This window comes from Oncorhynchus kisutch, linkage group LG6, assembly GCF_002021735.2.
Source record: "Oncorhynchus kisutch isolate 150728-3 linkage group LG6, Okis_V2, whole genome shotgun sequence".
Classification (NCBI taxonomy): Eukaryota; Metazoa; Chordata; class Actinopteri; order Salmoniformes; family Salmonidae; genus Oncorhynchus; species Oncorhynchus kisutch.
Window position 1 is genome coordinate 38,775,130 of NC_034179.2, and position 14,995 is coordinate 38,790,124.

The 14,995-nt window shown below is 41.8% G+C and overlaps 1 protein-coding gene across 2 annotated transcripts; it reads right to left on the bottom strand.

The window, feature by feature from the left end:
- Positions 1-294: 294 nt before the first annotated feature.
- Positions 295-9,254, bottom strand: LOC109892819 (protein C-ets-2-like). Of its 2 annotated transcripts, none has more exons than XM_020485614.2 (10): positions 9,032-9,254; positions 8,137-8,206; positions 6,586-6,706; positions 5,780-5,899; positions 5,236-5,436; positions 4,940-5,014; positions 4,545-4,748; positions 4,068-4,337; positions 3,782-3,900; positions 295-3,613 (listed from the first exon to the last, which is right to left on the bottom strand). In XM_020485614.2, exons 2-10 carry the CDS (start codon positions 8,197-8,199, stop codon positions 3,398-3,400), a joined length of 1,389 nt encoding a protein of 462 aa, XP_020341203.1. In that variant the 5' UTR covers positions 8,200-8,206; positions 9,032-9,254; the 3' UTR covers positions 295-3,397. The 2 variants fall into 2 exon arrangements, with proteins under 2 accessions (XP_020341203.1, XP_020341204.1); XM_020485615.2 differs by having other exon boundaries at positions 9,028-9,254.
- Positions 9,255-14,995: the final 5,741 nt, after the last annotated feature.

The following is a 14,995-nucleotide window of genomic DNA, read 5'->3' on the forward strand; positions in this document are numbered from 1 at the left end:
TATTACCTTTATTTAACTAGGCAAGTCAGTTAAGAACAAATTCTTATTTTCAATGACAGCCTAGGAACAGTGGGTTAACTGCCTGTTCAGGGGCAGAATGACAGATTTGTACCTTGTCAGCCCAGGGATTTGAACTTGCAACCTTCCTGTTACTAGTCCAATGCTCTAACCACTAGGCTACCCTGCCACAGCCACTTAACTAAGTGTTAAGTGTTAAGTGTTCTTTCAAAACTTGGCCAATATAATTATCTACTACTCACTATGATTAAATATCAACTGTCAATAAAAGCGTCATAAAAAAATTAAGCTTTTATTAAAATGTTATAAAGCCATTTTCCATTTGAAAATCACAGAAAGGCTGACAATGTAATTTAACTAAAGTAATTAGGATTAATAAGTTACACGGGTATATGGCATGCCGATGACATGCACAGCTTAAGTTACAGCAAACAGCACAGCATGTCGCCCTGCCAATGATATATTCAGAGCTCAGACGTTGTAACAAGACCAAAATTTGATTAGAACATTTTGTTTTACAAAAGCCCTGTTGCTTCACATGTCTATTCAAAATGTTAATAATTAAACAACAGAATTTTTAAATTGATCTTAATTTTTCATTTTGTTATACAATATCAATCAATAGAAGAAGAGGTCTAAAATGATTCAGAGAACATATACACAACCCTTTTGTTTGAGAAATAACATTGCGCACATGCCAAAATTGACAACAACTTGAAAAAGGCTGCCTTATTATCTTCAGTGAATATACAGTGAATATGAATTGTATTACAAGTACAGTAGTCTAATGTTTTTAAATATAAAAACGAAATACAAATATAGTTTAGAATAAACCATATAGAGTGCCTTCAGAAAGTATTCACACCCCAGTGTGGTGAAAGTAGACTAAACCAGTTTTTCCTCTAGGATTTTGCCTGTGCTTAGCTCCATTTTGTTTCTTTATATTTGAATATTTGTATTCTGTACAGGCTTTCTTCTTTTCACTCTGTCAATTACGTTAGTATTGTGGAGTAACTACAATGTTGTTGATCCATCCTCAGTTTTCTCCGATCACAGCCATTAAACTCTGTAACTGTTTTAAAGTCACCATTGGCCTCATTGTGAAATTCCTAAGCAGTTTCCTTCTACTCTGGCAACTGAGTTAGGAAAGATGCCTGTATCTTTGTAGTGACTGGGTGTATTGATACACCATCCAATATGTAATTAATAACTTCACCATGCTCTGCTTTTTTACCAATCTACAAATAGGTAGAGTTATTCATTAAAAAACTGTGTTAAACATTATTATTACACACAGAGTTAGTCCATGCAACTTATTATGTGACTTGGTAAGAACATTTTTAATCCTATACTTATTTAGACTTGTAATAACAAAGGGGTTGAATACTTATTGACTCAAGACATTTCAGATTTTACATTTTTATTCATTTGTAAATGTTTTGAAAAAACATCATTCCACTTTGACAATATGGGGTATTGGGTGTAGGCCAGTGACAAAGAAAACTCAATGTTATCCATTTTAAATTCAGGCTGTAACAACAAAATGTGGAAAAAGTCAAGGGGTGTGAATACTTTGAAGGCAGTGTACATGTCGCTTTGGCCACAGAAAAAGAAATAAACAATAATCGAGGCACAAGCAGATGCCTTGATAGACATACAACAAAACATAATTACGATAGCTGCTACACCATTACATTCAACCTTATATGCATATTCATAGAATATTTATTTAACCTTTATTTAACTAGGCAAGTCAGTTAAGAACAAATTCTTATTTACAATGACGGCCTACCCCGGCCAAACCCAGATGACGCTGGGCCAATTGTGCGCCACCCTATGGGACTATGGGACCCAAATAACAATTGTCCTTTTCGATAGAGTTAAAATGCAGTAACCACAATGACTGGTATTCCAGTTGAGCTGCAAGCTGGTCAGCAGGACAATGCATTACGAAGCACAACAGTAAAGGCAATCTTAGCTATTCCATAAAATCAAGAAAAAAAATACATTCTCCATTGAAACTCCAGGCACCATTTTTCATCTACCTATCAATTTTGAGATTTGTTGCTATTTTGGTCCATTAATATTTTCAAAAAGTAAACATAAAATGTAAAAATCTTGATGAAAATGTGTATTTTCTTTAGTTTCTCATCAACATTTTAATGAATTTCAACCACTTTAAAATGGACATACAGCAATCATTTCAAAGCTCACTACATTAAATTACACATGATTTAAAATCACATTTCATAGAGAATGTTACACACTGGACTATATTTAGTTAGTAACTTACTCTGAAGAGATAGTGATAGTGTCTAAATAGACATTTGGCATTTGGTAGTCTAAATTAAGTGTACTTGTCTTTAGCTGCCATTTTCCATAAGTCAGACTCTTCCCACACGCCAGCTTCAGAAGCATCTGCATTTACCAAATTTTGTTTGGTTATCCTTAGATATATTCTCAAGACTTGCCCAGAGGGAATTGTTGATATGTTGTCAATTTTGTATTTTCGATAAAAAATAAATCAGGAAAATGCACCAAATGGATGTCTTCAGTATTTTACAGATAGAAAGATGTTTTTAAAGTATTTATCTACAACCTGCTCTGTACAAGTACGGTCCTGGAGTGTCTTAACAAAAAGAAACCAAAATATTTAAACTGACTTTATCCAGTGTCCAGAAAAATGGATTTGCGCGATATGGAAATATGAGATATTGCCTCGTTTGTATAATTTAATAAAATATTTTGGAATAATTGTAATACAAAAAAGGATTACATGTGTCTACATTCCACTGGTAAAAGTTGATTGTGAAAATTACACCATGAGGGTGTGGTGCCTAACCTTATGGTGCTGGAGCCGCCATCTCAAAAGCATTCTCATTTGGTAACCCCAAGATCATTCACAGTATGTAAAAATGTCCACTATTCAGACTCTGTAAACACCACACTTGCTGAGTATCAGGCTTGAATAAAAAAATCTGCTATGTTACATTGATCGCAATTATCATCTGTGCAATCGACAGCTTTCCACTTTGCAGATGGATACAGAGCTGATCCATTACAATTTGCAGAACAACACTTTCACCCAGAGGGAACGCTTGATTTAAATACTGGCACCCCTCTCAACCAAAAGCTTGCACAACAATGCACATTGATAGCACAAGAGCCAAGGCAGGAGTGGCTGCTCCAAATTAGAGATGTTCGCTGTCTGTCCACCAGTGTAGCGACTGTCAGTGCACATCACTCAGTGCCACCTGTTTAATGACCAGAAATGACCTTCAGGTGGCCTGTACCTTTAGCAACTTTTGCTAGGTTGGAGTAGTGAAGCCCCATTGACTCCATCTCCAACCCCTTCCCTTTCAATAAAACGGCGAATTATTCAATCCTCAGTGTCAGGCTGGACCCCCAGCATGATGTGGAGCTCTTCGGCCGAGTAGCCCAGAAGGTTCTGCAGGTCGCAGACGAAGCGGTAGACGTAGCGTTTGCCCGATGTCTTGTGGATTATGTTCTTGTCGTAATAGTATCGCAGGCCACGGCTCAGCTTCTCGTAATTCATCTTGGGCTTGTTCTTCCTGCGTCCCCAGCGTCTAGCCACCTGGGGGAGAGAGAGAATGATAAACACCAATGGAAAACAGAACCGTTTACTTCATATTGATGTTCTCTGATAGCTCGTGTTGAACACTTTTTTGGTCCTGTAAACCCTTTTGGCCATATCCTCCACAACCTGATATACACATATTGTATGAGGACAATTGACACTCACCTCATCTGGGTCGGTGAGTTTGAACTCCCAGCCGTCTCCGGTCCAGCTGATGATGGCCTGACAACTCTTATCAGTCAGGAGCTCCAGCAGGAACTGCCACAGCTGGATAGGACCACTTCCTGTTGAGAGGAAAAAAGAGGCAGAGGAGTCAGAAGGCAATCAAAAGGCATTGTTTGCTTATACTCAACTGCAGTGTACTGTTTTGAATTGGGGTTGACAGAAAGATGGATAGTATTCCATACAAGATGAGATGTGTTTGATTGTGTCACCGGGTTCATGAACTCACCAGTAAAGCCAGCCAGCACTGCAGCAGCTATGACAGGCTTTCCCAATTCCACAGGCTCGTTCCTCTCCTGGACGTAGTCCTTGAAGGACAGGCCCTGCTTCTCCAGACTCAGTGGGCTGCTGTTGTACTCATCCTCAAAGCTGTCGTGGGACGGCACCCTCTGGTTGTCCGCCAGGGAGGATTGGCTGCCCCAGGAGTGCAGCATGGACTCTGGCCCCTCGATGCTATCCACACTCTCCAATGAACACAAACTCTGGTCCTGGGACAAGACTGTGGATAAACAAAAAAGAAGAATGTTTAGTTCACCTGAAACTGGATTAGGTTTAGGAACTATCACTGAAACCAAACACCTTTTAGGAATCACTTACGTGTTGCCTTGTTTTTTTCTTTTTTTTCTCTAATGTGACTTTGATCGAAAATTAACACTAATTAACATTGATTAATAGTTTCTAGTCAACAGTAGGTTTGCCTACTCACAGGCTTTGGAGAGCTGCCCTGTGCCTGGGTTGCTCCTGACGTAGCTGACGTTGACCGTGCTCAGCTGGGGCTTGGAGAACATGGAGAACTCCTGATCTGGAGTCAGCAGGGCGGTCTTTGCTGAGGTCTCAAACAGCTCTCTAAGCAGACTGTCGTTGTTGTCAGGCACCTTCAGGGAACACTGGGTCTCCTCCAGACTAAAGCCTGCAGAAAGAAGAGAAGAACAAACAAACGCCCACTTAGCTCATCTCATCACATCTACCTCAGAGACATCTCTGGACAGCTTAAGGCTTCTGTTGTTCAAATGAAGCTGAAGCCAAACTGTTTTGTCTATCTGATGTTTAATTAGATTTGAAGCCTCTGGTGGTTAGTTTGTTTTTCTAATGGACAATCACCGCTAGAGCTCATCCAGTTAGTTACGGAGGGCACAACACTGCTGAGGCTTATGGATTCTTCTTTCTCTTGACACTCTGGAAGAAAACAATGGAGGACAAAAGTCAAGAACCAGCAGAAATACTGTTATTTGATTTTAGCGTGTATCTTTAAGCCAAAGGGTACAGTAATTCCACAGGACAAAAAAAACATTTCCACCCTAATATAACATTTTGATAGGTGTCAGAAACCTATTCTTTCCGCCATCTGCCTTCCACACAAACACCATCTGACTAAAACGTTCCAATGCCATTGTTACCTTTCATCATCTGGTCCAGGTGCTCCCACAGGATGTCGCCCACAAAGTCTGGAGCCAGGTCCAGGAAGCTCTCCTTACCCAGGTCATACAGCTCCTGGCCGTTCATGTCAAACTTAAAGAAATGGACGTTGGCCAGGCTGAACTCACTGGCCGCCCAGTGCAGCCACTGCATCACATGCTGCTTGGTCCACTTACGAGGGTCTGTGAAAGAGAGAAAGTAAAAAGATATAAGGCTTAATATAATTTCAAATGACTAAAAATTTCAAGCACAATTCCATGGACACCTCACCAAAATACACCAGTCTTCATCTTGATTTGACTTAACTAGGCTTACTTTTGAATGATTAAATAAAACTCGAAAATGAGCCCAAAATGTCTTTGACCTCCAATCCAAATTGGGTAGAAAATTAGCAGGAAATACAGCAAGGAAACAAGCACAAAGTTAACTTAATATCATCCTTGTAATAAAAAAAAAATAGAATGGAAATTAAGAAAAAGTGAGGACGATAAGTGATAGAATGAGCAGGTGTAGAAGGTGACTCACTGTTGGAGATGCCATAGCAACGTTGGACCTTGGAGAAGCCACTGAAACTGTCCTTCAGGGCCTGACTCATCACTGCCTTACTGCAAGGGGTCAACAGGGGAACAGAGCAGGGGCCCATGTCTGGAGATAAAAAACAAATCTTTGCTTACTCTATGAATCAACCATTCTAGACCTTTCTTGTGTCATAACATAGTTTAATGTTTCCACAGCACCCGCACCCCTCCTCAACCCAACCCCCCCAAAATAATAAATAATAATTTTAAAAGACTTTTGTGAACTAACACTCACACTTGACTTTGCTACTTTATTGAGGAAAAATATATTTACTATGACTGTGATATGTGGTTGTTCCACCTAGCTATCTTAAGATCAATGTACTAACTGTAAGTTGCTCTGGATAAGAGTGTCTGCCAAAAGCCCCAAAATAAATGTTAAACCATATATATTTAAATAGGGTTCAGGTAGACTAAAATGGCTAACTGCCATGGACCTGGATGGGAGTTTCACTTACAACGTTTGGGTTCTGGATAATTGTTAATCAAAAACTATGTAACCACAAATCAACACTTGTTTTTCTGTTAATCATTAATTAAAAATCATTTGTATGCCAGCAATCAGTTGATCTACATTGTTAACTTTGTGACATAATGTCTGGCTAATAACTGACTAATAGAGTTGTGAAGAGTTTGGTCTGACTTTGAGCTAGGGTGATTAGTTGGTATAGGTGTTATGAAAGTGACTGGTGTAAAGTAGAGGGCTCTCTCTAGTGATGTGACACTCATTCGTAGGGTGTGGTGGTGGCATACCATGTGAGAAACAGTTGAGGCCAGAGGGCACCTCCTGAAGAGACTGGTCATCGTCTGAGGGGAGGAAGTATCCAGAGAACAGAGACATGGGATCTTCAAACAGGTCAAAGGCTGCCTGCCGCTGTAGAGGACAAACACATAGGAAAACAACACACTGTTAGTTAATAAAAAAAGACACAAATTGTTTTCTTTGGCCTGATCATTTGAGAAAGCCCCATACTACTGTATGTCTACATAATTGGATAAATTAGGTGAGACAAGTATAGCCCTGTCCTGATGACCAACAGCTGATCACCCATAGATACTGTGAATCATTTAGGAAAAACTTAATTCACTTCTTCAAACAGAGTCTTATAAGATAACAGAGCAGGCAAAAGCAAAGAGAGAAAAAATGCTTTATGTGGGCACTCCCTTTCAGCAGAACCAATCTGTCATCATTAGTCAAACACATCAGGCTTTTCATATTCTTCCAGCCAGGCTGGACGACCATATATGGTGTTCCTGTTCCGTAGCGTAGCAGACCTAGAATCTTCCCTTGAGGCAGCTGGCATCCGTTCAGCTCTGAGCAGTTCAGCTCTGAGGGTTCACACAAACAGCGTGGGCGGCTGCTTTGTGAGAAGAAAACAAACTCCACCCACTCCTCCCCCTCCATCAGCCTCTCTCTCTTTTCCCTCTCTCTCATCCCCTCTTCAAATCAGGTTAGGGAAACCAGACTCTTCTTCACAATTTGATTAGCTAAGATGGAGCCCCTTTGAGACGAGCTCACTGTTTGAATCTACACTGTACCCATCTCAACATTAGCCCTTTACAGAAGCAGATGAGACTTCTAATGACGTTATACTACCAAGCCGCACATGAAACCTTAACAAATCACTAGGACATTGATAGTAGTGATGTACGCTAAAGTGGCATAGGTGCGCCTGTAAGTCTAATACTGTAAGGCACTTATGATTTTTTATTTAAAAAAATTGAGGGCTAACTCCCCACACTCGAGGTGGAGAAACAAACACCATCTCCTTTGATCCATAAAGTGTTTAATGATTCATCTATTCGTCCTTAGAAAAGGTAGGCTGCCACAAACAGGGCCCTCAAGGTCCCGAGAGCCTTTTCTCTTCCTAGTTGCCAAGGGGACTAATTACTTTTGTGGCAGTAGAGAAGGTGGAAAAGACAGAGACTCTCGTCCATCAGCTCCCCAATTATCCTCACGTTTAATATGTTTGGCTTTATCATCTTTCCTTTCATCTCTTCTCTTATGGAGAAGGAGAATAGCAGCCCCGAGGGTGCTGCGAGACATGCTGGATTTGAAAATAAATCTCTGCTGATATTTGATCTTTGGAAATGTGCATTCTTAACTAAGTAGCCTCGAGTAAAGGGTGGTCCAACTCCAGTCCTTGAGAGCAATTTGGTGTGCAGGCTTTTGATCCAGCCTTGCATTATCAGTTGTGATACAGTAGTCCTATATGTACTATACACAACCATCTCCAGCATTACAATGTATGCAATTGTCCTACTCATCTACTGTATTAGTGGCACAGCCTTGTGAAGTATTACCTTGAGGCTGGACCGGTAGCAAGTCGACAGAGGGGCCACTTGGTCCATGCTGAGGTCACACATCAGGAATCTATAGGTCAATTCAACAGAAAAACTTTATGAGTAACACTAATACACATAAGTAATGACATCACACTGGATGGAAATTAATATCATATCTTTCTCTAATGGTTGTAATACATTTTACTATAATGATATCTAATTATATGCAGCCTATAGATGAACTGTTCTCCTAAATAGTAACAACTGTAACAACTACATATTATATTACAATGTCTTATTATATACCGAGCACATAATGGCTTAATAGAGCCTGAATTGCTAGACTATTAAATGATAATACATAATATGCATAAAGCCTGCACATTGAATTCAATAGTCTAATGGACATTGACACACTTATTCAAAGCAACCTGAACATATTGATATGGTTAGCTTGGGGAATTACTTACACATGTAAAAATAAAAAAAATCTACAATTTCACATACACCATAATTTCCATGACATCACAAATTGCTGAGACAGAAAAAGCGCATAATTGTCTCATCGGTCAAAAATGTAATGTTTCTCCGAAATGACTCGGCCCCTCGTCATAGTGCACCGTGGTTCCTCATATTAGATTAGCGGCCGCAAATTCAATAGTGTTTCCATTGACATATTCAATAATTCGTAAAGATTAATATCAGTGTTAAATTAATAATTACCCCAACATAAACCATGGAATGGATTTATCTTTGCGAATTCCACCCCCAAAAATGTTTTCGAAAATATTATGCAGAACAAAAACAAACTATTAACGAAAGCGGTATTGAGTCAAATGCCACATTGACAGATTGTCTGGGAATATATCAAAGAACGGGGGAAGATAAACAAATAAGGGAACAATTTACCTACCTGTTGAATTGATCGGCGGCTTCTTAAAACAGCAACAGTGTAAATTACAATCCTTTTCGATATGGAAAAATGATCCTATTCAATATTGTATGTTCACAAGCCTTTTGTAGCCTACTTTCCAGATACAGTGACCAGTGTAAAATGCAATCAAAACAATGCAGTCGTGTTTGTTCGTGTGTGTGTGTGTGTGTGTGTGTGGCGAGTGTATCCAGTCAACGAGGAAGTGCAGCTCTTTTTGCTGTTGCTCATAGCGCGCGGTGTTGCACATTCAGTGGGAGGAGCGAGCAGTAAACAAATGGCTAGCAGCAGTGCGTGGATAAAATCTCTCAAGCCAAGCCAGGGGGGGAAATACTTATAACAAACTGTGTTGTGATAACTGCGTTGTTTGCTATAAAATGTTTCATATGCCTTACCATCGTGATATATGGGCCTAAGGCCAAAACAATAAGAAGACACAGTGGCAGAATACATTCAACCATACCGTTGTTTCATCACAAAACCGGAGAGTCCACAGAGCGAATTGCATGTAACAAACAGTTAGATGACCTAACATGGTCAATCAAGTTAATGTTAAGGGCAGTTTTGGACTAATAAACAACTATTGATTTATAGTGTGTGTGTGTATGTATATGTGTGTGTGTGCGTTCGTGCAAGTAGAAGTCGGAAGTTTACATACACCTTAGCCAAATACATTCAAACTCCGTTTTTCACAATTCCTGACATTTAATCCTAGTAAAAATTCCCTGTTTTAGGTCAGTTAGGATCACCACTTTCCTTTCAGAATGTGAAATGTCAGAATAATAGTAGAGAGAAGGATTTATTTCAGCTTTTATTTCTTTCATCACATTTCCAGTGGGTCAGAAGTTTACATACACTCAATTAGAATTTGGTAGCATTGCCTTTAAATTGTTTAACTTGGGTCAAACGTTTCAGATAGCCTTCCACAAGCTTCCCACAATAAATTGGGTGAATTTTGGCCCATTCCTCCTGGCAGAACTGGTGTAACTCAGTCAGGTTTGTAGGCCTCCTTGCTCGCACATGCTTTTTCTGTTCTGCCCACACATTTTCTATAGGATTGAGGTCAGGGCTTTGTGATGGCCACTCTAATACCTTGACTTTGTTGTCCTTAAGCCATTTTGTCACAACTTTGGAAGTATGCTTGGGGTCATTGTCCATTTGGAAAACTCATTTGCGACCAAGCAATAACTTGACTGATGTCTGACTGATGTCTTGAGATGTTGCTTCAATATATGCACATACTTTTCCCTACCTCATGATGCCATCGATTTTGTGAAGTGCACCAGTCCCTCCTGCAGCAAAGAACCCCCACAACATGATGCTGCCACCCCCGTGCTTCACGGTTGGGATAGTGTTCTTTCGGCTTGCAAGCCTCCCCCTTTTTCCTCCAAACATAACGATGGTCATTATGGCCAAAGAGTTTTATTTTTGTTTCATCAGAGCAGAGGACATTTCTCCAAAAAGTGCAATCTTTTTCCCCATGTGCAGTTGCAAACCGTAGTCTGGTGTTTTTTATGGCGGTTTTGGAGCAGTGGCTTCTTCCTTGCTGAGATCCCTTTCAGGTTGTGTTGATATAGGACTCGTTTTACTGTGGATATAGGTACTTATGTACCTGTTACCTCCAGAATCTTCACAAGGTCCTTTGCTGTTGTTCTGGGATTGATTACACTTTTCTCAACAAAGTACGTTCATCTCTAGGAGACAGAATGCTTCTCCTTCCTGAGAGGTATGACGGCTGAATGGTCCCATGGTGTTTATACTTCCGTACTATTGTTTGTACAGATGAACGTGGTACCTTCAGGTGTTGGGGAAATCATCCCAAAGATGAACCAGACTTGTGGAGGTCCACAATTTTTGGATTTTCTTTAGATTTGTGTCCGGACTATGTCTTGTGGAACGATGAAATAGTATGAATAAATTCATCAAAATAACGTTTTTAATGAAAATACATCAATCATTATTTGAGTATGTTGGTAACCCATTGTATAAATGTTATAATGCCCTCAAAGCCAGTGTTAAGAGGATATATTGGCACGAACAACACCTGTGCCAATATTTCGTCCAAACACCGGCTTCTTGGACATTAACACTTAAGTGTGTGTGTATGTGTGTGTGCTCGGGCTGTGTTCAGTAGAGAACAACATTGTTGAAAGTTCAGATAGAAATGAATTGTCTAGATATGATCTTTTTTGTCTCTCTGTCAAGTAGGTCTAGCAATTAATCATATCACCTCTATTCTTTACATAGGGACTACTAGTATCTTCAATGTGTATATTGTCATCCACCTGAACTTAACTCTGTTGATGCTGTGCTGTATTGAAGGTTTTTGTTGAAGCTGGGTTGTGTTCATTAAACAAGCAAGTTCCGATAGTATTATACCTCCTGTTTCACTATGTTTTCTTACTTGTTGTGGCTTCTGAACATTACCTTGTCCTTTATTGACTTCTTCTCTGTCTGTCTCTGCAGAGGCCTATTGTTATTATTGCTGTATTGACGATGTTGTCTTCTGTTGTTATTTCCCCAGTGGCCTGGCTGCGTTGGGCTGGGTTGTGAGGTGGTGGTGGTGGTCTCTGTACGCTGGTTTAGGTGGAGAGGCAGAGGCTGGAGGAGTGGCTGTGGGTGTTGAGGTGGTGCCCGTGCCAGACCATGCCAGGGGCCAGAGAGGGCTGAGTAGATAGCAGCTGAGGCGCTCTGCTTTGCCCTCCCTACAGACACTGGTAGGAGGCAGCCTCAGCAATGGCAACAGACCCCGGAACAGGTGAGGAATGGATGAGGGGAGACGACACAGAGAAATACACACACAGACGTGGTACAGGACTGTACTACAACAAGCAGGCTTCCCCAAACACGCACGCACACACACACACACACACACACACACACACACACACACACACACACACACACACACACACACACACACACACACACACACACACACACACACACACACACACACACACACACATTACTTTTTAGGCAAGGGTCATTCCATTGGAAATGAAATGTGTAGACATATTTGATCCGACCCCCTTTTGAGAAACAGTTGACTCAGTCTCCAACTACGATAAGACAGTCATATCTTATTCTTTCCCTTCCTGACTGTGATTTACATTTGAGTAATTTAGCAGATTCTCTTATCCAGAGCAACTTACAGGAGCAATTATAGTTAAGTGTCTTGCTCAAGGGCACATCAGCAGATGTTTTACCTTGTCGGCTCTGGGATTCAAACCAGCAACATTTCGGTTACAGGCCCAACACTAGGTTAGTCAGGTAAATCATTGATGTGACTGAGGAGGAGTAGATATTATTTACCTTGTCTAAAATATTTCCCCTGAGGGGTAAGAAGGTATGGCAACACAGATAGTAGGAGAGATATCTTCCACTGTTCTGTTCTCGCCACAACATGTTCTTCCACACTCTCCCTCCCTCCCTCACGCAGACACGCACATATAGACACACACATTCTCACACATCATCCTCGCTGCTGCAGATCTTAGCCTGTACCAGTCTGTTTGTGCCATCATGCCAACTCCTTGTCACTCATGGTGATGCCAAATGTTTGGGTTGACAATGACATCAATGGAGTTGGCAAGAGCACAAATCTATGACCAGGCTACAGACACCTAGGCTTATTCCTGTAACCAACTCACATTGCACCCCATACACACACACTAACCCCACTACCTGTATGTGCCCCTAGGAGCAGTAACTGTGTGGGTCTCTCGGCCCTGCCCCTCTTGGCCCTCCTGGCCCACACACACACACACACACACACACACACACACACACACACACACACACACACACACACACACACACACACACACACACTAATATCTACAGGACCGTGTGGTGGTAACCCTATAGTCATCCAGCAGCCTTAACGTCTCTGGTTAGTAGTAATATAGACACACACAGGAGCACAAAGTCACACACACCTGCACGCAGTCACAAACACACACACACACACAGCCACCTGCTGCCTCTACCTCTCTGGTGAGCAAACACACGCACATGCACACGCACACACACACACACACACACACACACACACACACACACACACACACACACACACACACACACACACACACACACACACACATACACACACACACACACACACACACACGCTTATGGTAGTCTATCGTATCCGATGATGACTTTCATTTCTGAGTTAACGGTGAATTCTTTGGTGACTGTAGAGTCTAAACCGAGAACGTAAACTTTATTGCAGGTGGGGCATATGCAGTCTGTGTTGGCGTGGACAGCTCTCCTGAGCTGTTTTTGCTGTCTCTTTGTGCTCCTCTCCTCCTCCAACCTCTGTACACCGCTCTGTCAGAGGTTCCGCGAGGTGGAATGATCAGCAGCAGCATCCTCTAGGTCTGTGGGTTTGATGTTGCACTTCTTCAGCCACGTTTTTAGCTGGTCCTTGTAGCGCTTCATCTGCCCCCCTGCAGCTCGCTGGCCAAGATGTAGCTGGCCATACAGGATCTTCCGCGGCAAGCGCTCATGAGACATTCTAATGACATGACAAGCCAGCGCAGTTGGTGTTGGGTGACCATGGCCTCCATCCATCCTCTTACAGTTGGTCTTAGCAACTATTTCTGTATGGGGCATACAGATACACCAGGTGATCTTATGTGGAATCACTCGAGCTGCTTGTGGTGGTGACTAGGTGACTGTAGGTGACCCAGGCTTCACAGCTGTAAATAAGTGTGGGGATGCAGACGGCTTGATAGACTGCAACTTTGGTGTAGAGGTGGAGATCCCTGTTTTGGAAGACCCCGTGTCTGAGTTTCCCAGAGGCAGCTGATGCTTGCTTGATCCTATTTTGAATTTCGAGGTCGATGCTGCAGTCTTCTGAGAGGATACTGCCTAGGTATTTGAAGGATGGGACTATTGCCAGTGATTTGTGTTCAATGGTGGGGGAGGGCTGGATATCCATTGGCAGTCCACCTCTGTCTTAGTGGTGTTGATAGACAGTCCCATCCTGCAATATACCCTCACAGTTGCTGAGGATGGACTGAAGGTCTTCTGGAGTGTGGACCACAAGAGCACAGTCATCAGCACACTGCAGCTCAAGAACACACTCCGTCAAAACCTTGGTGGTTGCTTGGAGCCTCCTGATTTTGAATAGGTTTCCATCCAGCCTGAAGTCCAATGCAACCCCTCTGCTGTCCTCAAGCTCCTTGTGGAGAAGCTGGGTGACACATAGAAGGACGATGTTAAAGAGTGCCAGCACACACCCCTGCCTCACAATGATGCTTACTCCAAAGGGCATTGACTCCTGCCCTCCTTGGCCACCCGAGCCATCATACCATCATGGAACTGGCAAAGGATGTTGACAAATTTGTCTGGACAGCAATATTTGAGTAGAATGCCTCATAGTAGTTACCTGCTTACAGTGTTGAAGGCCTTGGAGAGGTCGACAAAGGCCATGAAAAGGTCCTGATGTTGTTCACGGCACTTCTCCTGGAGTTGCCGTGCCGTGAATATCATGTCGACCGTACTCCTGTTCTTTCTGAAGCCGCAATGTGACTCTGGCAGCAGTTCCTCTGTGATGTTATTCACCAGCCTGTGTATTTGTATTGTATTTATAATGGATCCCCACTCTTCCTGGGGCCTGGCAAAATTAAGTCAGTTATACAATTTTGAAAACATTACAATACATTAATTACAGAATACACAACACACTAAGTGTGTGCCCTCAGGCCCATACTCCACTACCACATATCTACAGTACAATGCAAAATTCATGTGTACGTGTGTGTATAGTGCGTATGTTATGGTGTGTGTATGCATGTGTTTGTGCCTGTGTTTGTGTTACTTCACAGTCCCCGCTGTTCCATAAGGTATATTTTTACCTGCTTTTTAAAATCTGATTCCACTGCTTGCATCAGTTACCTGATGTGGAATAAAGTTCCCATGTAGTCTATGTAG

What these genes read in the sequence shown, in the direction of transcription:
- LOC109892819 (XM_020485614.2), bottom strand. Translation starts at nt 8,199, where the DNA reads ATGTGTGACCTCAGCATGGACCAAGTGGCCCCTCTGTCGACTTGCTAC. An exon ending in CCTCAACTGTTTCTCACATG is followed by an intron (nt 5,900 to 6,585) that starts GTATGCCACCAC and finishes TTTTATCTCCAG; the next exon opens with ACATGGGCCCCTGCTCTGTT. An exon ending in AGGGCAGCTCTCCAAAGCCT is followed by an intron (nt 4,338 to 4,544) that starts GTGAGTAGGCAA and finishes GTTTATCCACAG; the next exon opens with TCTTGTCCCAGGACCAGAGT.